The sequence below is a fragment of the Chanodichthys erythropterus genome, chromosome 22 (assembly GCF_024489055.1).
Source record: "Chanodichthys erythropterus isolate Z2021 chromosome 22, ASM2448905v1, whole genome shotgun sequence".
Lineage (NCBI taxonomy): Eukaryota > Metazoa > Chordata > Actinopteri > Cypriniformes > Xenocyprididae > Chanodichthys > Chanodichthys erythropterus.
This window is the reverse complement of record NC_090242.1, coordinates 19,251,932-19,278,268: the sequence shown is the minus strand read 5'-3', so window position 1 is coordinate 19,278,268 and position 26,337 is coordinate 19,251,932. Positions and strand designations below refer to the sequence as shown.

Genomic DNA, 26,337 nt, shown 5'->3' with positions numbered 1-26,337 from the left:
TGGCCAAAAAGAGAGTGTTATTTCAGAGGTTTCACAAATCATTACATTTTGGTAAAACATGACAAAAACAACCTTTATTTATTTATTTGAATAGCATGCCCCAATAATTCATGCACAACACAAAAAAAAAAATTAATTTGGGTCAATTTTGATCTCATACTGAATTAAAAAAACAAACAAAAAAAAAACAATCTGACATCAACCTCAAGCAGTGTATGTTATCATTTATTTCTATAGCCTATTCCTGCTCAAACTGAAACTTTTCAGTGATTGGATCTAAATCTAGCACCTTCACAAAAAGTGAGATACAGAGTGTCTGATAAATTTAGAATTTGATTTAAGGTCCTTGAGATATTCGTCAGGTGTGTGCCTCGCTGACTTTGGTCACTGATTTTGTGTGACGGTCCTCTCGATACATGTGGACCTGGGACTTAGCATCAGATGGGAGTAGAGAAAATATGCACTTACATATATATCCAATATTCATGCCCTGAGTGGCGAGGCTGCTCACAGTCATTAGTGCACTTACACTCTCTCTGACAGGCCTGTCTCAGACTCATCAGACAGGCCTTCTGAAGTCATGTTCCTCTGCAAAAATCATGAGGCTGTCACCAGCCGCCTGCTTCCCACACATAGAAATGTCTCCATTTCTTCGCAGACATTTTTTTTTTACCTTTTGCTTATGACTGTTACCATATTCAAAATATGAAAGGCTACCAAGGTAAACGTGATGTTAACAGACAGATGATATTATTCTATCATGAATAAATGATTGAATAAAAAATTAGGGGTTGGTCTATAAGCTAGGAGTATTTGGAGTCCAAAATGGAATTCATTATATACACATTATTTATGTATATAGTGTTTATATATATATATATATATATATATATATATATATATAAAAGAAAAAAATCTTTTTCCCAAAGATTCATTATGCACAATAAAAGATTAAAAATATATTCCAAAACCATCACATTCTATCAGTTACAATGTTATAGTCTAAACAGCTACTGTATTGTCTTCATAGGCATGATTATGTTTCCCCAGACTCTTTTAGTTTGTAATACATGAAAGAAAAGAAAATTGATTCATACAACTGGATTCTCAGCAACTGAAAATGAGATTGTTTTCTATATCCAAAAATAACAATCATTAGCTTTAAAACATGTATTTCATGAATAAAATTAAGTTTTAATATTAAAAAAAAAAAAAAAAAAAAAAAAAAGTATGGTTTTCTTGACCCACATAGATGATCTGTAATAACCTTGAAAATCAGACAGGTTGGGACGCTCACATTCTACCCAGAAATTTACCCTGCCTGAAGCCTTTTTTCTGATCATTTCGTGACTCCACCTTCTCTGGTCTTCACAGAAAACTGTGAAGTGAAAAACTTTTTTGGGCCTTTTCATGCCAGTAACCAAATGAGTTACGAAGTGTATTTCTCAAAACGAAAACGTCTGTACAAGTCCAAAAAAGAAGAAACACTGGTAAATATATTCCTCAACCAGACAGCGCTTACTGTTGTCTTTTAATCACCCTAAATCAGACAGAAAATGACATGCTGTTCACATTAAACACATTTTATTACAAATAACCTGGGAGCCATGATGTGGCTCCTGCCTCTCAACAATGAACGTGAAGGCCAAGTTGAGGTGCAACAGCTCGGTTTATGACCCAAGAGGGGAAGTTTCCCTCTGATCTGTGTGTGTCCTCCGGGCCAAAGGGAGTCTGGGGGCACCATTTGTCTCTATAACCTAGAGACGTAAACAATACGTTGGTCCACCTGCTCCAGCCATTATCAGGCCCAGAGAGGGATGACAATCTCATCGGCCCTAACAGGACTACCCACTGGGGAGGAGGCAATTAGGGCCTGGGGGAGACCAATAAATCTCCATAAACATCACCCAGATGCTCTGCCTCAGTACTGAGTTAATGCACAACAGCTTCCCTGCTCTGCTCTCTAGGGAGCATACGGCACTACATGGAAAACTTGCCTTTTATCACAAATCCCGCTAGAAAGAGTCGGATTGGAGTTGAAACGCCTGGAGAGAACAGAAGAGGAAACCTCAAAGAGAGGAGAAACTTCCCCACGGTCTGCAAAAGAGTAACTAGTCCTTCGCCTGAAGAACCAAAGTTTATTTCTCTAGTGTGTTTGCACTGACATAGAATTGGATTAGTCCTTGACCAAACAGCGATTGTGGCAGCAGACTCTCCATTCAAACAGGTTTCTTCAGCCCGACCGCGTCAGATCGAGCACAGAATCCAGCCGAGTATGCATTACAAGTCTTTCGTTATGACCGTCAATTCCATGAATGAATCTCACAACCTCATTAGTTAAACTGCTACCAGCGTTGTTTGGCTGTGGGCCTGGTTCCCCTTTCTCACACATCACAGGGGACGTTCACCAGGCACATCCTTCCTGTTGAGGAAACGCCTGTTTCCTTTTTTATCAGATGTTAAATAACACAAATGCCTCTGTCAGCTTGATGAGAACTAAAAGAACATATCTGGACAAAAAAGAACTCAGTGATCACCAAGTTCCAGATGCATCTGAAATGCGAATCACGATGACAAATACAAGTCATTTATAGTCATTAAACAGGTACATCAAACCTGTCACAAATTCCAGTCATATGACTGACACTTTGGTTTTGTATAGCTTCAGGGTGTCTGCCACTGTTGCCTCATGAATACACACCTCCTACTCACACATGTGCAAACATTGGAGAGGAAGTTCCCCGTCCTTCACTGCATCGCTGACACACACCTTCCCATCTTTTACCAGTTTAGCCACATGAAGAAGTGGCAAACACCTTTTTTCCCCTTACCTCTTTGGTGTGATATCACTTTACTGGGTCACCAGATTTCTCGGTGTCACTGTGGGGACACATTGCTCACCTCTTGACTTCTTTACCTCTTGAACCAGCAGAAATTTTCCCTTGATACCAGCCGTGACAGCCAGCTGTCATTTTCTCCTCCTACTTAATAGGAAAGGGAGGAAAAAGTGAGCCGCAGGAAGGGTCGGCATTGGTGAAAGCGAGAGTTGGAAAGCGATAAGCATCTCGGCTTATTTGTAGAGTCCCTCATCAAAGTTGAATGACTGAGTAATTGGTTTGTAACAGTAACACTTACTTGGCCATCAATAATGGCCATGCAAGCTTGGGTAGAATTACTTCATTGGAGGGGGGGGGCGTTGTCGGGTTTCAGCATCATTATGATCTGAAGGGACACGGTTATGTTGGACAAATATTTATGCAGTGTTGGGTTACTTGGAACATCCTAACGAGAGAGCACAAGAATAGGCAAGGTGATTGAGAAGTCAAATACACATGTCCAACATTATTATCTAATCTAAAGATCTCAAAGCAAAACAGTAATGATAAGACTGTAAGAATCAGCTTCAAGATTAGGAATGATAATTGTTCAGGTTCCCTTCTTTAATGATCTTGATTCTTTTCAGCTTCATTAACAATTCTTTTAGTAGAAGAAAGTTTGGAAAAAAGAAATGAAATTCCACAACCTAATGATAAGATAACTTTGGTAAATCTATAAATTTGGTGGCATAGATCTAATTCAGTAATTGGCCTTAAAGAGTAATTTGTTCAGGAATCAGACTACACTGTATGCTTTTGATTCATTAAAAAGAATGGGCTCAAAAAGTAAAATAAAGCCAATAAACCAACTCAAAAGAGTTATTCGTTTGGGAATCGAACAACATGAGCTGGATGATTCTGGATGATGAATGTTCTTCAAACTTGTGCAATATATTGCATACATGATCCAGAGAGACCTTTTCAAATGCTTAGCAGTCAGAAACAGAATATTATGCAAAACACAAGGTCACCCTCAACTTTCATAGCCTAATTCACACTTCTTGATGAAAGAGTGGTTCTTCAAGTAAATCTAAACCCCACTGCTACTCAAAAAAAAAACACCTTGAGATTATGATCCCAGACCGTGCTTCCGCTTCACTGCTTGTGTTCCCTCCTTTTGCTCTTTCCTCTGCACAGCAGAACACTAGAGATGACGTTATGATGTAATTTCGTATGTTAATACCTTACAATATCACATCAAAACATCAGGCATCTGCAGATCTCTGGGGTCACACACACACAAGCTCTGTATTAAGATATAATTTGACATTTGCAACTGGAAAAAGTTGGCGTGGCACAAAAAACAAAAAAAAACAAAAAAAAAAAACAAGGTGAAAACGGAGCTTGCTGTATTTCTCAGACTCAGGAACGCTGGTGTGGCCATATGTCATTCTCTCTGGTTTCCCATAAGTCCCTTGTTACCTCCCCAGAGATGCACAGCTGTGGGACCTCTGTTTGAACCCCCAGCTGGGGGTTGAACAATGCTTCCCTCCAAAACAGACACACTCAAACACACACACACACTTTTGCGAGTAATCATAGCCTCATGCGGGGCCAAACTTTAAAGCCGGGGATCACTTCCCTGTGGTCGCTGCCCAGGCAGTAAACAGATCCAGTGGGCAGCTCACCTGAGAGAGCTAATGCGGAACCCAATCAGGCCTTCTCAGATGTCCGGCCCTTTCCATTGCCACTCGGGCAAGGCTACGAGGGCAAAGACAGGGGCCTGTGGAGACGGATCATAGTGATACCCAATCAAACGTTGTAAATCCTCTCTGCAGACAGGCTCAGTGATATCGTTTCATTCACTAATGGCATGCAACTAACCGCCTATTCACATATAAAGTAGGTAACAAATATAAGTCCAATGATTCACTGAAACCAATAACATATGCTCCGCACAGGGAGGAGTTCACACTACCTCTTGAAGCATAATATCAAAACAAACAATGAGAGTTTGGGATCCGTCTGGGCCCAGACACAAGGGAGTCTTGGGATTAATTACCTAGAGATGAGTAATCATTCCTGTGCAACTTTGAATAGGAAACTTCATTTGGAAGCATGAAGTCTCTCCATTGTATACTTACTCTATACTCTTTGAAATGTTTCTCATTATCAGATTTTTTTTTTAGGAAGATAGTAAAGTTTCCAGGCAGAAAAAAAATGTAGAAAATGCACAGAAATCAACATTAACCCATTTTACTTCCATATTCTGATGTATTTCTGAGAACAAATATACAGCAGGACTGGATTTTATCCATTAGGAATTGACTGGATCATGGAAATTGGATGCTATATATCAGAATGTTGCCAATGGGAGGGGTTGAAAACTAAGAGGGATTTGTAACATTATCTGAAAAATAAAGTGCTATAGTTTTAGAGGCAAGACATTACTTTTTGTTAAAAAAAAAAGACTAATAATATTTGATGACTAATGCACAAAAAGACCAGAATTGTGTATTAAGAAAATGAAAAGGGTCAATTTTATGTTGCATGTTGACTTTAAGTGAAGAAATTAAAACTATTTGAAACCTCAAACTATACTTTGGTTAAAAGTGCTTGCTACATTAATAAATGTATGATAAAAAAATGGTGAAAACTGATGTTGAAATTGTAACTGGACAGCACATACATATTGGCTTAAAAAAATCTCTGTGAATAAGCCACAGTGGTCAAAGCTCACCTCCAGTGGAGAAAAAAAGCATTACACTGCTTATTGTCTCAGCAAGCAATAGCCTCAAAAGGAAAAAGGAAAAAGAAAACGTACAACTTGAAGCTGATCATTTTTTATTTTTTTTTTTTTATTATTTGGCTAAATCTTCATTTATTATTATATACATTTCATGATACCCTGTACTGTTCAGCTTCTGGTCAGCAGGGCATTAATTTAAGTGAAGAGACAGCCCTTTCGAAACAAACCTCCTTATGTTTCCACTCCTTGTCTTAGCTCATTTGTCTCTGTTAGGTCAGGGACAGACAACAGCATCACCATTATTAATATTGATCTACGGCAGTTACGATTGATTTTCTCCCACCCATCATCCTCAGGTCATTTTTGTTGGTCAGGGGACCTGGGGTTCCAACTTATGGAGAGCAAAAATTTATTTATGTATTTATTTGAAAAATAAAAATTACATAATAAATATATATACATTAAATTATATATCCACGCAACCTTCTCACATCACGCCAGACATCATGCATCATCAGCGCGTTCCGTAAGGCTATGCAGAGTTGTAGCCACCAAGGGCTACAAACAAACAGCAGCTGACTCTTACAGTTCCTCTTGAACCAAAACAACGAGTTTATGCTGCTTTCATGCCATGCCGTAACTGCAGTAATTAAGAGATGGCGATCCATAAGCTGTTCATGTAATCATACATTTATATGGCAACACTATCAACGCTGAAATGAATCTGCAGCAGTCAGGTGGTACAAATAAGTGTGTTTTAAGTGTAAGTTGTTTAAATTGATTATTATTGTGATGTAATTTAATGTCGTCTCTTGTGACGCTTTGCAGACTCTGTTCTGACTGTACGCGTTCATGTGTTTTGGAGGAGGCGTGAGTTTGGAGACGCTCACATTTATAATTGGGTGTGACTTTCCCACAAACAACCAAAAATTCAAAATGACTGGCAGCATCTGGCATTTAGTTTCATGTTCATAATCTTGTTCCTTTTGTATTACCATTTGTATATATTGAACAATTACAGTTTTAAGCTTGGGTGATTAATTTCATTGAGAAACTGAACATATCTTAATATATACATTGCCACACTCATAATTGACATCTGTCCACTCTTGAAAGGCAGCAGCCATCACTGATCTAATCAGTGACTTTGGTCTGTCTCCAAACTGCATGCTCCGTACTTCATAAAGTGGGATTAATACATAACTTTATGCCTGAATCTCACTGAGTGATAAAGTGATAAGTTAGCCACAGATTTACCACATGAGTTCTGTTAGGCAATGTCTCTCTATGAGCTTATTCAGGTTCATGAAGAACCGCTCTGTGGTCTTCACTGGGTGCCTGCAGGCCTAACAGATGCTCTGCTTTCCACATTAACTCGGCTTACCAGCTAAATACACACAAGAGAACATTACTGTACTTCACAGTAGGTAAAATCTTCCAACAATCTTAGGATAATGAGGTCACAATGTAGAAATGAACGTCTTTATTAATTTCAAAGCCATTTAATCCAAACAGTCTACTGAGAAACGATGTAAGTTATGATAGTGTAGACCTTTGCTGGAAAAGAAATTTAGAGGAAATAAATACCTCTAAATGTGAATAATGCAAAACATCAGCATATACGCATACTGTACATGAAAAACCTATAACACTTTCTTTCCAGACTGTTCTCAGAATAAGAAAACCTACAGAGTCCAAAGTTGTAAACATAATTTGAGGCACTTATAGGATAGCAGTGCATTATGGGAGAGAAGGTTCACCACATTTACAAAGGAACATTACAGATCAATATTATCGACATATGTCAAAGCATTACAACTGTGGACAAACAAGCAACTGAAGAGGCACTGAAGACTATAAAGAGCAACAATGAACCTAGATTGCTTACTGCATACTGTGCAGCACATTTTATGTACAATTCCTAATACTCGGGTAAAATTAAACCCTAGTTTTAACTTCAGATAGCTGTCAACTAGACCAGATGAAGACCAGCTTTAACTAATTAAAGACCAGTTTGGTCAGGCTGGAAGACCATCTAAGACTATAGAAAACAACCACCTTAGGTTATTTTAACAAATTTTGAGTAGAGTATTGCATTGTGGGACATGAAGTATTTCATGAAGTGTGCTCTCTCTGGTATTCCATGCATGAAAAATAGAACATGCTATGTTTAAGTATACATCCTGCAATATGGCTGTTTGCTATTTCGAGCACAGTGACTGTGTCTCCTAGACAGGACGAGTCCATGGAGAGTGTCTGAAATGTCCTTCCCTGACTGTGGAGCACTGCATGTACTATTACGTCCTTCCCATACAGCGGTTTCCCTCCTTACCATATCCATTCTCATCACTACTGAGCCAGCTAACCTTCCGAGAGACTAGCCGCCCTTGCCGTCATGGCATTTGGTGAGTGCTGAGTGTGAATTAGACATGACAGGGTCACTGCGCCCAGAGTCTTATCCCTCAAGAGAGAAGAGCCAGACTTCAGAATATAATTGGATACAAACATCAACACAAATGCCAATTTGTCCATCAGTGACTTGTCTCTGTCCTGTTGTCGCTATACGCTGATAACATTTGAGGCAGAAAACCATCCACGTTAGTCTAAACAAAAGCCATCTGTTATGTCTTTACCTAGAGGAGGTACTGCACCTGACAATTTATGATGCGAGATTGGCTGTTGAAGTAAATGTCAATACCCACTATAAATAAGTTGATAACGACTACACAGACAACTTTACAGCTCAGAAAATATTTAAAGAGGAATGAATGCAAGTGCTTGAAAAGTCAACATGAAATCAGAATTGACGATGTAGACAATTTAGCAAACTCACATTCGGTCCAATCAATCTCATCAAGATCTTCCCTATATTTGTTTTCATTAAATATCCCATCTGAAATACATCACATTACTGAAGTAAAATGGTTTGCACACATCAATTCATGTTGACTTAAACGAAAATATGGCCTCCAAACTCTTTGTACATTTCCTTCCATTGTCCTCTAACTGTGGTACGAAATATTTTGTGGTAATCAACATTATGCAACAAATGTTGTCAATTGAGCTTAACGTGTATTGAATGCAAAACATTCCTTTAACGTTTGTATTTCAACTAATTTGACTGAAATAGACTACATAATTCAGCAAATAACCATGAAGGACATGTGCATAAACATTACTGAATTCAAATGTAGCGGCCTCTCGGTCTGCAGTCTATTTCAAAACAGACCACATAATATATATGGCATTAAGCACTGGTCTCTAATTTAATTTCCTCTCAAATTTGGCAGCACAGCTGCATTAGTTCACTGTGATCAATACGAAGACGTCTGCACTGCAAGAAAAAAATCATTTTACTGTCTTTATTTCAAATTACATCATGCAGGAACATTAAAGTAAATTGTAGATAGATCCTGTTTCATTATTTATTGTTTCATAGACAGTAATTACTGTCAGAAGACTTTGATGTGGTGAAAGCACTGCTCCTTCCCTTCCTGTTTCCCTTCCCGGCTAGCCGCCTATTCTATAATTATTCAAAGAATAACTGTGATTAATTTGATTAAACAGTGCATGTTAAGAATTAAAAAAAAAGAAAAATATACATTTTCAGCCATTTGGTTTGGTCTCATAGTAGCTCATTTTTGACCACTGTGGTTAAACTCCAGTCTTCACTTCTTCTCCTTGAATAATATTATGTCTTGTCTTTAAATAGGACATTTTTGTGGTATGCCACAGTACCCTTCAACTCTGGTAGACCCCATGAGTGCATTCAAACAAAGCACATTTGGAAATCATTATGATTTAGCCTCTGAATAGAGCTAATGGATGAGAAACAGGGTTTAGGGGGTTTATAGGGAAGCTGATGAACATATTCAGAGAAGTCAGTTCATTAGTCTTGGCTGAAAGCAGCAAGCACACTCGTGCAATCATGGTTCACTGTAGGCGCACATCTTAAGTGCTCACTGAGTGCTGTGTACCGAGCCAAACCAGAGAGTTTACACAACCTTAAACGAGCAATCTACAGAGTGCTAAACACCACCTCTCTGAATTTAAAGCATGTTCTGATGATAGTAAAGACAACCGCAGTGTACACACACAGGAGGAGTTTCACTTTGAGTTTGGGGGGGACAAAAGCCACATCTGAAGAGGGAATATATTCCACGGGAAGGTGTATTCACACCAAGGGATCAAGGTTTGGTTGGTTAGCATAAAAGAAAAAACTTTTCTAGCTAACCAAAAGAGCAGTGCTCTCTCCATTACAACACTAGCAGTTGTCATATTCAGAGGTTCTCAGATGACACAGCTATTGTTGGACAGGTATCAGATGGGAATGATCTGGAGTATAAGAATGTGATCAAGGACTTTGTTGATTGGTGTGAATTTAATCACCTTCACATCAATGCTACCAAGACAAAAGAATTGGAGATGGACTTCCGTAGGAACGCTTCATATACTGTACCAGTAAACATCCAGGGGCTGGACATTGAGAGGGTGAATGTGTATTTGGGTGTTCACATAAATAATAAATTGGATTGGTCAGATAACATAAGTGCTCTGTAAAAGAAGGGCCAAAGTCATATCCATCTGCTGAGGAGATTGAGGTATTTTGGGCTGTGTAGGACACTGCCAAAAACTTTTTACGATATGGCAGTTGTATCAGTAATTTTTTATGCTGTGGTCTGCTGGAGTGGCGGAATTACGGAGAGGGATAAGAAAAAGCTCAATAAAATGATCAGGAGGGCCAGCTCAATCGTGGGCTGTACCTCTGGATTCAGTGGAGCAGGTGGGTAGGAGGAGGAAGTTGGCCAAGCTATTAAACATCTGGAACAACAACTCCCACCCTCTGTATGAGACAGTTGGGACCTTGGGTAGCTCCTTTAGTCAGAGACATTTGCACCCCCAGTGTAAGAAGGAGAGCTTCCGAAGATCCTTTGTTCCAACAGCAGTTAGACTTTTTAATATTAGCTTATCTTAATATTGAGCTTGGGGCATTATATTATATAATATTTGCACAAATATGTATTTATATTTGGATATATTTATTATTTATTAACTTTTTAAATTGTATTTTTTACATTTAATGATATATGTTACTTATTGTCATACTTGTATTGTTATTTGTTGTAGTAGTGTTACTACTTGTATTGTCTTGCTCATGCTGCTGTAACGTTTAAATTTCCCTTTGGGGATAAAAATAAAAGTCTAAAGTCTAAAGTTAGCTCTATGCTAAGCAAGTAGCCTAAGCTCTACACTAACTGAAAACACACAAAAGAGGGAAACGTTTAACTGAAAGAATGTTTCGCCAATGATAACCATTCAAAAGTAGTCATGTATTCCGACAAAATAAAAGTTTTTATTTGAATAGATCACTAAACTCAAATTATACAGAATGGGGATGCCGATAATTATTTTCATGTTATGGCTAATAACAGATAAATGGCAGATTTTTAATTCAATACTATTTTGTTTAAATAAATTAAAAATTAAATACGAACACTAAAATCAATTATATTAAATGCTGTGGATTTAGGCATCACAACATTATAATATCCAGTATGAAGAATGGATATCATTTAAAGATAAAGATCATATTTATTCTTGTTATTAAATTATGGATCTCTTTAGGGTTAGTTCACCTTAAATCATTAATTACTCACCCTCATCTCGTTCCAAACCCGTAAGACTTTTGTTCATCTTTGAAACACAAATTAAGATCTTTTTGATGAAATCTGAGAGCTTTCTGTCCCTCCTACTTTGACGCTTCAAAAAAATTAATAAAGAGATCATAAACGTAATCCATATGAATTGAACGGTTTAGTCCAAATTTTCTGAAGAGACTCAATCACTTTATATGACGAACACAATTATTTTAGGCTTTTATTCACATATAAACACCTCTTCCGGAAGCTCAGACGTGTTGCGTAATACACAAAATTTATCCTCACTGGTTTTCGCATGTCAAGCAAACATGCTTGAGCTTCCGTTTTTTCACAACTGATGCTTGAGTAGATGAATGTTTATATGTGAATAAAAGCCTAAAGTCAATCTGTTCATCATATAAAGAAATTGTGCCCTTTTCAGAAAATTTGGACTAAACCACTTAATTCAAATGGATTAGTTTTACAATCTCTTTATGAAGAGTTTTCATTTTTGGGTGAACTATCCCTTTAACAATTTTAAATGAGTGTAAGATGAGCATACATAATTAAATATCCAATTTCAAAATCAAATCTAATAAAATAAAAGTATATCTAATATCAGTATACACATTGCATAAAATAGTAAAGTTACTTGTACTTCTCTAAGAGTGTAGCTAACAATGCTAATGTAGCTTTTTTATATTTATGAAATAGACGTTCTCAAAAAAAAAAAAAGAAAAAAAAAGAAATAGACATTCTCAACTATATGTAAAAGAAACAAACAGTAAAATTACAGAAATAATCTATTGGTGTGGCCAAGAACTGCCAGAGCACCCATAGTGTGCGTCTCAATCAGCTCCCTACTTTACTAGTCAGGTCACTGATCAGGGAGTCGGCCACATTCATTTACACAGTATATTTATACACCACCTAGGAAGCTAGGGAGCTGATTATGGCCCTGTCCCAAATGGCACACGCCGGACTTGTGGACTTCCTCAGAGTCCACACTTTGGTGACGTCATGTAGTGCAGACCTATAGGGCCCTTGGCCCGAGTCCACAAGGGCGCATTGAGAGGTATTTTTGGGACAGACTCGATCGTCACGCCGGAAATAACGGTCTGGTTATTTTTTGACAGAAGCGGCAGGTTCGGGGAATATGCTGCCTATTGTTGTTGTTGTTTTTACCATTGTGTTTGTGAGATGGCTTGCCATGCAGAGAAATCATATTTTTGCGCTCCGACGTCGTAGTAGAATACAAGATTATTTTTCGTGCATACAAATGCTGATGTTATGCGCGGAGGAAAGGGTAAGGAAATAAAAGTTATTGACTTTGTAGTAAACGTTATAACTTGTCAAAAGTCGTTAAGTAAATAATAAACATAATAAACATGTACGTGAGTTTCAGATGAATTTACAGGTTTAAATATAAATACTAGGTTTACATATGACTCAGTAAAGCCCTGACATTCGGTTCTATTTATTTAATGAATCATAATTCGATCGTATTATTCAACGCGCTATTATTATGTTTGAGATATCAACCACTGGTCAATGACCATAATGTTTGTATAAACTGTAGGTATCAACTGGTAAAATGTACACCTAGGTCATAAAAACCGTAACGATACCTACAATTAAATATTTTCTTCTCAGCCATGTCATCAATTGCTCTTGAGCGAAATCTCCTCCCATCCGTTGTCTGATTGGCATTTCGCAAGGAATCCTGGATAGCATCTATGTGGGCTTCGCGGAAGACCGCTTCAAGGGTACAAAGGGGGCGCTGCTGAGCACACTTCAGAGAGTTAAAATGCTGAATGGGACGGCCTACGGATTCGTAGACTCGGCGAGCATGTGCAATTTAAGTCTACGGGACCGAAAGTCCACATGAAGTGCGCCATTTGGGACAAGCCTGAGACGCAGGGATAGTGGGGTCTTCTTCGTCTACTTACTTTCTCTTTGTCGTCTTGGTATCAATGTGTGCTCGGCAAGACCGTTTTGTGCTTGAGCGCCACCAAGTCGTGTTTAACTGTAACTTCAGCAGCTCCAGGCACATGAACAAAAGCGCCACTCTCATTGGTCTGCCAGTTTTTAACGCGCCGCGTCAAACCAAAAAAACGACCCGAGGCGTTTTAAAAAAAATTACGCTTTTACGCCTCACGTTTTTCGCGTCGGTGTGCACACTCACATTGGCGCCCTTTGTTTAGTCACGAGGCGTTAAAAGTCGGCGATAATCATGCGCGATAGTCGTCGCGGCATGTACAGGCCTTTATATTCTTGAGTATCCAAGAAAATAAAAAACATTCAATGCAGGACTCTAAAACAAATTTGTCATATCTTCACTATGCAATAGCCATCTACTCTTAGCCCAAGTTGGGGAAATGTCAGAGTTTTCATCTTGCAGTATGGTTAGACTGCGTGGAGGGTGGGCACTCATGCATGAAGGATAGTTTGGGCTTTGCTGGCGTGATCTTCTGCCTCATGGATTGGCCACATGATTCTCTCCTCCCATCTCAGTGCAAGCCTGCATGGTGAGCTGTCAAAGTTTATTACAGTCACACACTTCCACGATCAATAGAACCTCGTCCTGAGACATACAGGGAGAAGGAAGGATGGTGAGAGTGGAAGAGAAGTACACAGAAAAAGGACACATGGGGCAGAGAGATCAAGGGTAGAGGATGTAGTGATAATTTGTTTGTGCCTCTTTTGTAGCATGCATTACAAGACATGCTATCTCTGAGTGTATAGAAGAGCACAGTCAGCCACACTGTCAGTTTCATAGAGACATATTAATGAACCATCAGAAACATTGTTCTAATATGCAGACAAATGTTGGATCGGGCTAGTAAACCCCTAAAGGGCTCCTTTCAAGAAAGGGCCTAGATTACACCCAATGGCATAAACAAGGGGATGAAATCTGTTCTGCATTTATGACAAATATTGTAAGCTTTTGATTCCAAACAGAGCAGCAATCTTTTCTACAAGCACTGGCAGAGAGACAATCTTTCTTGCTTTCTAAACCATGAAAAGGTCCAAGGGTGTGCCAAAGCTTCCACACGCCTTCATCTGGGGTTTTGTTTAGTTGCCAACCTGATTCTTTTGGCAGACGACTGTGTCACTTATGAGACAGCAGGATCTGTGTGGCTATGAGGCAGATGGAGAGATTCAGAGAGCTGCTAAACAGGAAAATGAGCTGACAAAGCACGTTGAAGTCAAGCCTTGTCTAGGCTGCAATCAACAAATCTTTGTGAAATTATAGCCTGCTAAGTCTTCAGCACATGTCATGTGATTGCCAATGAGGATGATGAAAAGAACAGATAATTATATGAATGGAAATATACAAACCATCATTTAGATAGTGTTATGTAAATGTGTATGTCATAGTCCTCTATTGTTTTATATATTTTATATATTACTATAGACTAACCCCTCCTCCCACATATTAAAACCAATTTTAACCTAACCTCTAAAATAATTTTGGTTTTATATGTGTAAAAATAATAATAATAATGTGTAATATTATAATACGCAATCATATTTTAATTTACAGTCAAACCAAAAATTATTCAGACATTTTTTATATATTTTTACTAGTGGGTACAGACACTATAGTTCATTTATGTAAGTGAGGATAGCAAAATAAAGTAAACTGTGACATATTATACCCAAAAATTCTTCATACAGTGGACTACCAGTAAAACTGATAACAATTTGGAACCAAAACTTATTCAGACACTTTGACCTGACCATGTTTTGCTAAAGTGTTATCTGTCATAATTAAGATCTTTTTTTTTTCTGACACAGTTTAACTCTGAGATCTTGTCATATTTTATTTTTTATTTTAAAATTTTTATGTATTCCTGAATTTTCAGCAGCCATTACTTCAGTTTTCAGTGTCATATGATTCTTCAGAAATCATATTTAGCTTCCTATGGATTTTCGTATCATTGAAGATTGTGTGACACTGAAGAATGGAGTAATGGCTGCTGAAAAAAAAAATCAGGTTTGCCATCACAGGAATAAATTACATTTTAAAATATATTAAACAGTTTTTTTTTTTGTTTTTTTTTATTTAATATTTCACAAAATAATATAAATATGAATATTTTACAATATTACCGTTTTACTGTTTTTTTTTTTTTTAATAAATAAATGCAGCCTTGCTGAGCATTCTTGCAGAGACTTCTTTCAAAAACATAAAAAAAAAACTTTTGCAGTATGACAAAGAGCATTGTATTTATATTTATGTCAGATTTTACTCATTTATATGGAGGATTTTGTTTCCAAAGTATAGCTAACCAAACCCACACACACCCACATTGTCCATCTGGGCTATTGCATAAACTGACATGTATATCTATAGGCCACAAATAATTGTTTTTCCCTATTGGATCACTGCACCCACAACATGTATGTCTGGTCAATTATTCAGCCAGGGACTAGTGGTTGTTTCCTGCACCTTTGCAAGATGACCCAAATCTATCTGCTTCAGCAGTCTGACAATCTACATCTCGCAGTACACTGTAGGACGCCTCTCAAGTCTCAACAAAATGATTTTTGATTATTAAATCAATAATGTAAAAAAAAACTGACACATTGGTGGTTACACTGTGTCCCAACCAGACCAGATGGCAAGACACGGCAATTCTATTTTAGAAACGGTTTCTATTTCTCTGCAACTTTGCGGCTGGAACAGCAACACAAACAATGGCAATGATAATATCAGGTACTGTTTATGTGTTTTATTTAATGTTAAAAGCATCTAATATGAGTTTGAATATCATTCTGTGTTTCCAGCTTTTTAACTGTAATGAAAACAACACTGGCTAATTCACCTCAGATCTTGAAAATAAATAAATGGGCACAAGAACGTTCAAACTCAATGTGAACAAATAATTGTACTCTATGACAAAGATTGTTTCAGTCACTCCGTATGTACTTTAAATAACGTTTAAATGGTGTAATATTTATGAATTTTACTGTGTACTAACCCATTTCATCGTGTCTGCAGTGCTCTTTCCAAGAGAGCCCGCCCACACTCTCTTCTGATTGGCTGTGGTTTTTGATTGATTTTACCGCTTCTCATTTTCGCGTCGCGTCTAGTGTGGACAGTCAAATTGCTTGTCGCCGGAATCTTATCACATCACGTGTAGTTAGGACACGGTGTTAGGCTACAAATTAGCATCTTACTACGCAAATATGCACCCTTAAAATACTAATATGCACTCTTTAAGGATAGCTAAGAAAGTCTTCCTCTGTCTAAAGGTGCCTAGTGACAATGCTAATGGAGCTAAATTGTGTAATATCTATTTTGAAGAAATTTGAAAAGAACCGTTTGAAATTAAGCAGGAATACTTTGCAATGCACTATCCCTATTGAAATCAATGGATTCATACCATTCGCTCTAAAGACTCTAAAATGTCTGAACGTCGTGTCCATCTGACATACAGCAGCTCAGGGTGGAGCGTGAAGCTACTAACGCCTCACAAAAAACACTCTCTGGCTTTTGCAACAGCAGTGGCCTACATTCCAAAGTGCCGTGCCAGCCCTGTTGCAAAATCAATACTCAACAGCCTCTCTTAACAAACACTCCGGCTCTTCCCAGTGGTATGAGAGCTCCGCAGCCTGCCAAACCTCTGTCAGACTCATATTTATGCGTTAAGATTGAATTCAGCATTTTCCTCACTCTCTATTTTCTCTTTCTTTTTGTCCTGATGGATTAAATCCGTGGCCGTAGTTTGGTAGTCGAGCCAAACAACTCGGCCTGCGGTCCAGCCTTTACAAAATAAACCCAGTGAGGATCAGCCTGTCCACCCTTGAAATGTTAAACCTGTGGTTATTTAGGTGGCTACACACGAAACAGCTATATTAGGACAAACCAGCTCATTTCAAGGCACATAAATGAATGAGAGCATATATTTATTGCTCAAAAGAGCAGCAGCGGTTCGCCAACTAATATTTGCTATTCAGCTGAGTCCAAGATATTGCATTCACGGCTCCTGCCAGGAGTGAAACCTGCACAGAAAGATTTAGTATGCCAGAAGAATGACCTTTACAAAGTCCAAGTAAAAACCAGCTCAGTCACCATCCAGTGGCATAAACCAACTTTAAAATGCCAACAATCACTTGCTGGAAAATACATCATTGCCTTGTGACATAGCTTTATGCTTGAATGCTCAAGTACTGTACCATTTATCAAATGGTTTAGAACGTTTCCAAAAAGCACTTTAATCCAGCGGCAATTATCACAAACATCCAGACATTTACAGTGCAACAAAGTGCTTAATTATATAATTAAATGCAGATGTTATAATTATAATGGATAAATGTAAGCGTTGTGTGTAGCAGTAATGTAATATGACTTCAGCAACAACCAATATTTTAATTAATTCTCATTTTCTCCAAGTAAAATCATACCATTGGATGAATAGTCTAGGTTAAATACAAATTACGGTCTAACGAAAGTATTTCTGGCATAAAGATGGCACAGCTACCTTGTTTTCTTTTTTAAAACATTTAAAATTGAGATTACAGTAAGACACAGTGTGAAAGTGAATGGGGCCAACCTTTGGATCATTTAAAAGCAGAAATGTGAAGCTTATAATTTAAAAAAAAGCATTATTATTTTGTTAAAACTTGAGTTGTAAAGCTGTTTAAATCATTTTTACAGCAGTTTTAAGGTTTGCAGATCTGTTGCCATAGCAATAATAGTTGTAAAAGTGTTTAACGTTTAAGGATTGGGCCCTTTCACCTCCACTGTAACTCAAATTTATGTCTTTTTTTTTTTTTTTTTTTTTAAGAAGTCAAAATTCATTTTTGTGGTAATCAACATCAAACCACAAAATGCTGTCAACTGTGCTTAACTCCCAGACTGGGAATATTCCTTTATGCTCTGAACACTGTAGGCAGGATAATTAAGTGCAATAAAAAGCCCATTGAAAAACAGTCTAACATATCGCAGCCTTTGAGACTCACCCATGTGTATATCAAGGCAGAAGGGATCCATGAAGAACAGCTACAGCTGATAGATGGTTTGTCTGAGAGATGAAGGGAGCTACGCCAGCCTGCGGTGATCTCTTTAGAGAGAGCTTCTCTCCTCCTGACATGTACCTAGGACAAAACAAAAGGTTTCTTTGAGGCTCCTCTTGGAAACACACATCCATGAAGTACCTTTCTCCCCCCCTCCAGGCGGTCATTTAAAGAATAGACTGTCCCCTGCTGCCGATCAATCTGTTAAGAACTCTCCATTCTCTCTGAATTAGGAAATCCTGGCTTTCTTCCATTGGAAAGCTATCGAGAGTTAGCACTGCAGGATGGATTTCCAAAACAAGACTTTCTCATGCCAAGTGGCACCTCTGTGTACAATTGAATTCCAGTAAGGTTTGTTTCTCTGTTTGTTTTACATCCATGCAATAGTTTAACATTGTTTTACATCCATGCTGCACATCTACGCCTTGCAACCTCATATGTCAAGAGCAGGAAATCTGATTAAATCAGACATGCTTGTGCCATTCAAGCAGCATTTTTCAGAACTAACGAAACAACAACAAAAAAGTATGACGAATTACGATGACATGAAGTCTCGTCTATAGGAGTAAATATATATTTACCATATAAACAACATAAATAGGAACTAGGTCTGCCAAGCTCCAAAATAACAAAAAGAGCAGCATACTAGTACCACAATAAACTATATTTCAATTTGTGTTTGTTTGGTCATTTTGAACATAGTCAAAATCAACTTAAATTTGAATGTGAACCATTTCAGGACATTAATAATTTGATCTGAAATACTCTTAATTAAATACCAACACATTTAAACAGAGTATTGTATATACAGAAAGAGAGTAAAAGAGGGAGAGAAAAACAGGAAAGATTTACTTAAAAACAGAAAAACTAATAGCTAAATAGACACATGAAGGAGCAAAAATCAAGCTGGCCTATGCAAAAAGTTAGAGAAAAAAATCAATTCCACACAAACCATCAATCCAGAAAAGCACTCAAAAATAGCCATAAGAGAGTACATTTGCTGCATAATATTTCAACCTACAAATGAGGCAATTAACTAAATCGCCTTGTCTTGACAATGTAATAAGGCAAGTGGGAGGAATGGCACAGCAGAGATGCTCACAGTCAGCCTGACCCTGGTCCAGATATTGCTCCGTTCACAAGAGCACTTCAGTCACCGGCCGTGTGACCACACTCACCAACGAATAGGACAAATGGGCCACTTTAATAACCAGAAATGATTCAGGAAAAAGGCTTAACGTGACAGTTAAAGGGAAAAAAAGACACATTCAACAATCTATCATCACCCGGCAGAAGAAAATAGAGGGAATTTGGTTTTGTGTTAGTTATCACATGACTCAGCACTCATTTTGGCAACTGCGTTTCTGGTTTACCATTCTAATTCTTTATTGTGCAACTGTGACTTAGTAGCTTATCTTTAGGTCCAGATTTTTTGAGCATTTTCTATACTGATTTTGAGAGAACTTCCTGTGTATCCACTGCCTGAAAGGTCCAGATGTGTTTTTCTTAGATATCAAAGAGCCATAAGAGATGCTCGTATGTCATCTGAAGGCTGTATAGGTACAGTATCCATCAGTGCCATCTGCTGTCTGCATAATATGACAAAAGAGTGTCAGTAAACAATCACAAATAACAATCATGTTGCTTTATATACTGCAAGTTTTCAAACTTCTTCCTTACATTAGCATTATTGCATTTGCTTCTTGGTTAAAATGTCACGTTCTGGTCTTTATTCTGTCAAGGAGGTCCATTAGAGACATTTCAGTATCTTAAGAGGTTTGTTGACATCGTTTGCCGATTTGACCTTTTATGAAAGACCCACATATTACTGAATTTAATTGGATTTAATTTAAGAGTCGATGCTCTTGCATTTACAGTATGTACCCAAAAGTAATGGAAAGGAAAAAACAACTCAAGTCTCATTGTTGACTGTTATTTGCAATAGCTCTCAATGCCCCCTGAAATTGCATTATTTTTCGTCTTCTGAATTTTAAGAGGGTTGAAAAGACTCTCAGAGTGCTGTTGCACAGAAAGCAAATGTTCCTGTTTGAGCAAAACAAGGTAAAGTAAGTGTACAGTACTAATGCAAAAACTATTTTTATATTTTTTTAGGAAGGTTGTCAGGGAGTTTTGGCTAGCTTCAGCCTGATTGAGATGTATACGTGTCTAAATGATCTGTACAATCAGAAACGTATACAGTCGCATTATCTAGATCTTTGCAAAACAATTTTAGTTAGACCAAAGCATTTACACGACATTTAAAGAAAAAAATGACTTGCTGTTTAATTTTATTTTGTGTTGTTTAAAGCAATGAATGGATACTTTTATTGAGAAAGGAGGCATTAAATTGATCAAAAGTAACTGCAAATATAGAAATTTCTATTTCAAATAATTACTTTCTATTTATCAAAGAACCATGAAAAAAGTATCAAAGTTATAAAAATATTAAGCAGCGCAACCGTTTTTAACATTGATAATAATAAATGTTTCTTGAGCATCAAATTAGCATTTTAGAATGATTTCTGAAGCATCATGTGACACTGAAGACTGGAGTAATAATGCTGAAAATTCAGCTTTGCAATCGCAGCTTTGCTTGTATAAGAAACTTCTTTCAAAAACATTAAAAAAATCTTACAGACTCCAAACTTTTGAACAATAGTGTAAATAAAATAAACAATTTCCAAGGAAAAAACAAATTTCTGTTTTAGTTTGATTGAAATTGAACTTATAAAGTGCATGACGTAAACATACAAAGCAGAAAAAGTTTGAGGTTTTGAAAGATGTCCTGTCTGTCATAGCAGAGGTGTGAAGTGTGAGACTGTGAAACGGTCCAAGTTTAATTAAATCTCTTGGTCAACAGGGGACTCTTCAGGTCCCCTCCGAGACCCCCAGCACATGTGCACTGAGCCAGGAGATATATGAGCCTGAGTAAACAAATCACATAGCGAAAAGAAAAAAAAAATCACACCACTACAGCCTCTACAAGTAATGCTGTTGGGTTCTTCCCTGCTGTACAGGCATTTTTCCCATTAAGAGCCTTTGACACTGCTGAGGGGAATTAAATGACCAGTAAAGCTTGTTTTTGAACAATGCTTTAGGACTTTTCATCCAACAAAATGGAAAAGTGTGACTGATTGCCTAAGCCTGAGTTGGAACACGGTGGTCCAGTGTTCAAAGTGAGGTTTTGACTTTGTGATAAACGATTTAATGTGTGCACATTTGTGTTTGAAGATCCGTCAAGCATATTTGAACAGATCTAACCGGAGATAATCAGATGTGAATAACATAGCCAGCAATGCGGCTTTTTTTTATGAGGGGGTGGTATTCTTTTACTGTTTCTACAACACAGAGAAGGAAGCCTGGTCAGATGTGGCCTCCTGGAGAGCCGGATGTTTGAGAAAGACAATATCATGAGCTTTGTGATCGAAGGCTGCCTCATCAGAGTGAAATAGAGAGGGAGAAGTGAAGAAACCACATCTGTTTTCACTCAAAACAATCAGCATCAACGCTGCAAGCAGCTTTCTGAAAGCCTGCCAAGGGATGGCTCAGACTAGCAAATTTAGACATTCTTTGCTTGAGTTTCAACACAGATCGAATGTAACGCAAACAGACGTGGAATCCCAGTCAGTCAAGATGCCCAAGCCAAAGGAGGTTGTTAAGTAGATTTCACTGTGGGACACATGAGAATGAATGGAGCCCAGCTTGATGGATGAGAAAATGAGGATTGATTTAGCAACTGTATCATTTTCTGGAACAGAAAAACACTGCTGATGAAATAAAAAATCTTGCTTGAACTAAACACACTAAACCCGGGTGTGCCGCAAACATCCTGAAAAGTAAAGCCAAAGCATTTTGATCGCCCCCAGGTGACTAGATGCAGTATAGGTCATAAACCCCGCCCTCTCCATGTAAGCAAATGGGACGTGAGCCAAACTAAACAATCAAATTGCACTTCAAATAATTTTTTTTCCAAAGATGGTTTCTGTTTTTTAGGCAGTTTTTATCACACTAACGTAAGTTCAAGTGTTCGTTTTTTAAATAAGATTAGTTTTATTCATTTTTTTGATGCTATGAAACAGGGGTGTGACGTCATGATTGACAGCATCACCAATAGGCTTTTGTTGGAAAATGTGTGGTTAGTACTTATTTTAACAAGCCTTCAATTGCACTACAATCAGCATGCATCAAAATTGGAGCAGTCAGGCTACTTAAAAAACATTCAGGGGCGTGTGCTTGCGATTGATTCTGGATTATGGGCGGGACTTTGATACCACAGCTCCACTTCACACTTCACTACTGCACAGACTTGGGCTGTGAACAACCAAATTTGTGCAAGATGTCAGCGCCATCTTGGGGCATTGGCAGCTTCACTTTTTCAACAATGTAAGAGAATGAAGGTGTGTCGTCCATCTTTTTTTTACAGTCTATGACTAAACCTTATTATGTGTGTGTGTTGAATACATTATAATATGTCCATTTTTCCTTTATTGCATTGTTCAGGTTAGAGGCAGTCAAAGCAAAAATCTAACTTGTGTTTTGTGAATCATTTAGATAAGAAATTGCACTCATAGAATGAGAAACCTACTTTTATGCTGCTACTGTATAGACTACTAAAAGTCTGCTGAGCCACAGCCTTTTAAATTATTTGAGAAACACTCTCTCTTTAAAGCTGAATTATTTACCCTTATTTTATGAAGAACCTAGCCAGCTGGTCTTCCATTAGTCGGCTCATTCCATGGACCTTCATGAACACCAGTGTGTGTTCACATCGGTCCTAACACTGACCACTTCAATTAAGTCAGCCCTGGACTCATGTACCAAAAGGAATGAGGGCTGGCTGTCCTTATGCAGAGGTGGAACACTTGTCAGCCGATGCACGTGTTTGGGCCCAGTGGCCTTCGCGAAGATGACAGCAATCCAGGCCTGACCATGAGGAACAGTCTGTTTTCTGAAAACAGCACCTGGTGGGTGATGAATGAGATGGAGTACTCAGCTTAAATCAAAATAGATTTATCTTAGATTGATTACTACCATAACATACAGACTTTAAGACACATTGAAACATATTATATTACATGAAACTACTTTTTAAAATATATTTTTAAATTTACAAAATATTTTTTATTACTTGTATGTTTATATATATATATATATATATATATATATATATATATATAATATTAATAATGATACAATTTATAATACAATTTTAAATATGCAAAATATATATTTTTTAAAAACACTCAAAAAAAAAGATTTAGGCCTAAATTTAACATTTATTTTAATTGCACATAAAATTTCTATCCACTTTAAAGGAGTAGTTCACCCAAAAATGAAAATTCTGTCATCATTTACTCACCCTCAAAGTCTAAACCTGTATGAATTTCTTTCTTCTGCTGAACACAAAAGAAGATATTTTGAAGAATGTCAGTAACCAAACAGTTGATGGGTGCCATTGACTTCCATAGTATTTTCATTTTTGGGTGAACAAACTATGGTGGCCCAGTAGGGCACAACACAACGAAATTAATAAAGCAAACATAAGTTCACAACACAAAAGAAATAAAGCCACAATGCAACAGAATAAAGCCACAACACTACGGAAACAAGCCACAACACAACAAAATAAAGCCACAACACAACGGAAATGCTCCCGACCACTCGGGGGCTCAGAGCTTGGTAATATTAGTATTTCTTGCCACTGTTCTATAAAGTCGACAGTTTTACAAAGATATCAATAACATGATTAGTTTTAAGTATGTAAACACTGTATATCGACATGAAATATAAATAAAAAATTAACTACGTGCACAATAGCTTCCAATCCAAAAAACGTATAATTTGTATTTATTAAAATTACTTATAACATTTAAAAACAGACATGTTCAAATTCCAAAGGTTGTCAGTCTTACCATCAGGAACTAACAAGCTTTGGAATTTGAACATGTCTGTTTTTAAATGTTATAAGTAATTTTAATAAATACAAATTATACGTTTTAACCACTTGGTGGAATTGGCAGACGTTCCCTTCATCATGCACGTGGTAGCGCGTCAAATCATTTACAGGTATAAATATGAAGCTATTTTGCACATAGGTGATTTTGAATTAATATTTCATGTCTATATACGGTGGTTACATACGGTTTAAACTAATCGTGGTATTGATATCACTGCTGACTCTATAGAACATTGGCAAGGAAAACGTCTCGGGTTACGAGTGTAACCCCTGTTCCCTGAGTAAGGGAACGAGACGCTACGTCAATGACGTGATGGGAACCCTCTGCATTTTGTGTTCGTGAAGCACCTCTGTATCCAACCAATGAGAAGATGTGACGTCAGAGGCGGGTGACGTCACGGACCAGGAAACTATAAAGCATACCCAGAAACAGAGAACGCCAGCTTCTGGAATATGTCTGAAGCAAAGCGCTCCAGGTATGAAGGAGGTACGGCAACGCGACGTAGCGTCTCGTTCCCTTACTCAGGGAACAGGGGTTACACTCGTAACCCGAGACGTTCCCTTTCGTGGGAACTATCGACGCTACGTCAATGACGTGATGGGAACGCTGTCCCAACTACGCCGTATCTTCAAGTGCCTGGCTGCTATCTTGCAAGACCAAGGAACCTGGAGTAGAACTTATATTAAGATTATAAAATCTGATGAAAGTGTGCTGGGATGACCATCCAGCTGCACCACATATGTCGTCCAGAGACACTCCTGACAGAAGAGCTTTAGAAGCGGCCATACCTCTTGTAGAATGAGCTCTAACGGCTAAGGGACATGGCTGTCCCACTGCTTTATATGCAAGTGAGATGGCCTCGACCACCCACTTGCTCATCCTCTGCTTGGATGCTGGGCCCCCTCTTCTAGGGGACCCGTAACATACAAATAATTGATCTGTTTTTCTCCACAGGGCAGCTCTGTGGGTGTAGGCATCCAGCGCCCTCACAGGGCAAAGCAGATTACGTTTTTCCTGATCCTGATTTTCAAATGGTGGAGGACAGAAAGCCTCCAGTACAATGGGACCTGGGACTCTAGTGGGGACCTTTGGCACGTAGCCCGGTCTAGTATGTAAGAAAGCCTTGATCATACCAGGCGTAAATTCTAAGCATGATGGAGCAACTGACAGTGCTTGCAAATCACCAATCCTTCTCAAGGAAGAAATTGCCAACAGAAAGACTGTTTTTAGTGTTAGAAATTTATCTGACACTTCTTCTATTGGTTCGAAGGGAGCCTCAGCTAACCCTTGGAGCACAATAGATAAGTCCCAGGTCGGAGTTTTTGTGCGCACCGCAGGCCTCAACCTCAGTGCACCACGGAGGAAGCGTATGACTAGGGGGTCTCGACCCACCGAGGAGCCCCCTACAGGGTTATGATAAGCCGAGATGGCTGCAATATATACCTTCAATGTTGAAGGGGTTAAGCCTTCTGAAAATTTTTCCTGAAGGAATTGTAGCACACAGCTAATAGGAGAGTGGACGGGGTCCATATTACGCTGGCCACACCATGTGGCGAACAGTTTCCACTTGTACATATACAGCTTCCTCGTGGAGGGAGCTCTGGATTGAAGGATGGTCTCCACAACCTCGGTTGGGAGACCAGATTCTATGAGCCTTGCCCCCTCAGAGGCCAGGCCCATAGCTTCCACATTTCTGGGCGGGGATGGAGAATCGTGCCGCCTGCTTGAGACAGGAGGTCCTGTCTGAGAGGAAGCTCCATTGGAGAGCCGTGAAGGAGAGATATTAGGTCCGCAAACCATATTCTTGTCGGCCAGTAAGGAGCCACCAGTATTATGTCGGCCCTTTCCTGGCGAACCTTGTCCAGAACTCCCGGGAGCAACGAGACTGGGGGAATGCGTACAGACGTAGCCTCGGCCACGTCTGTAGCATAGCATCCAGCCCTAGGGGTGCTGGGTGCTCCAGAGAGTACCACAGAGGGCAATGAGTTGACTCCTCTGTGGCAAATAGATCGACTTGAGCTCGTCCGTAGACTTTCCATATCAACTCCACCACCTCGGTGTGGAGTTTCCATTCCCCCGGCCTCGCGCCCTGCCTCGACAGGGCGTCTGCTCCCACATTCAACCGCCCGGGAATATATGCCGCTTTCAGT

General features: G+C 38.5%; 1 protein-coding gene across 2 annotated transcripts in view; it reads right to left on the bottom strand.

Annotated features, from left to right (window-relative positions):
• rxraa (retinoid X receptor, alpha a) overlaps positions 1-18,273 on the bottom strand; it is a 178,267-nt gene extending 159,994 nt beyond the window's left edge. For both annotated transcript variants that reach the window (XM_067375039.1, XM_067375042.1), the window contains exon 1: positions 18,177-18,273. In XM_067375039.1, coding sequence (XP_067231140.1) covers positions 18,177-18,207 — 31 coding nt within the window. In that variant the 5' untranslated portion in view covers positions 18,208-18,273. The remainder of the gene's footprint in view (positions 1-18,176) is intronic.
• Between the last annotated feature and the right edge of the window lie 8,064 nt (positions 18,274-26,337).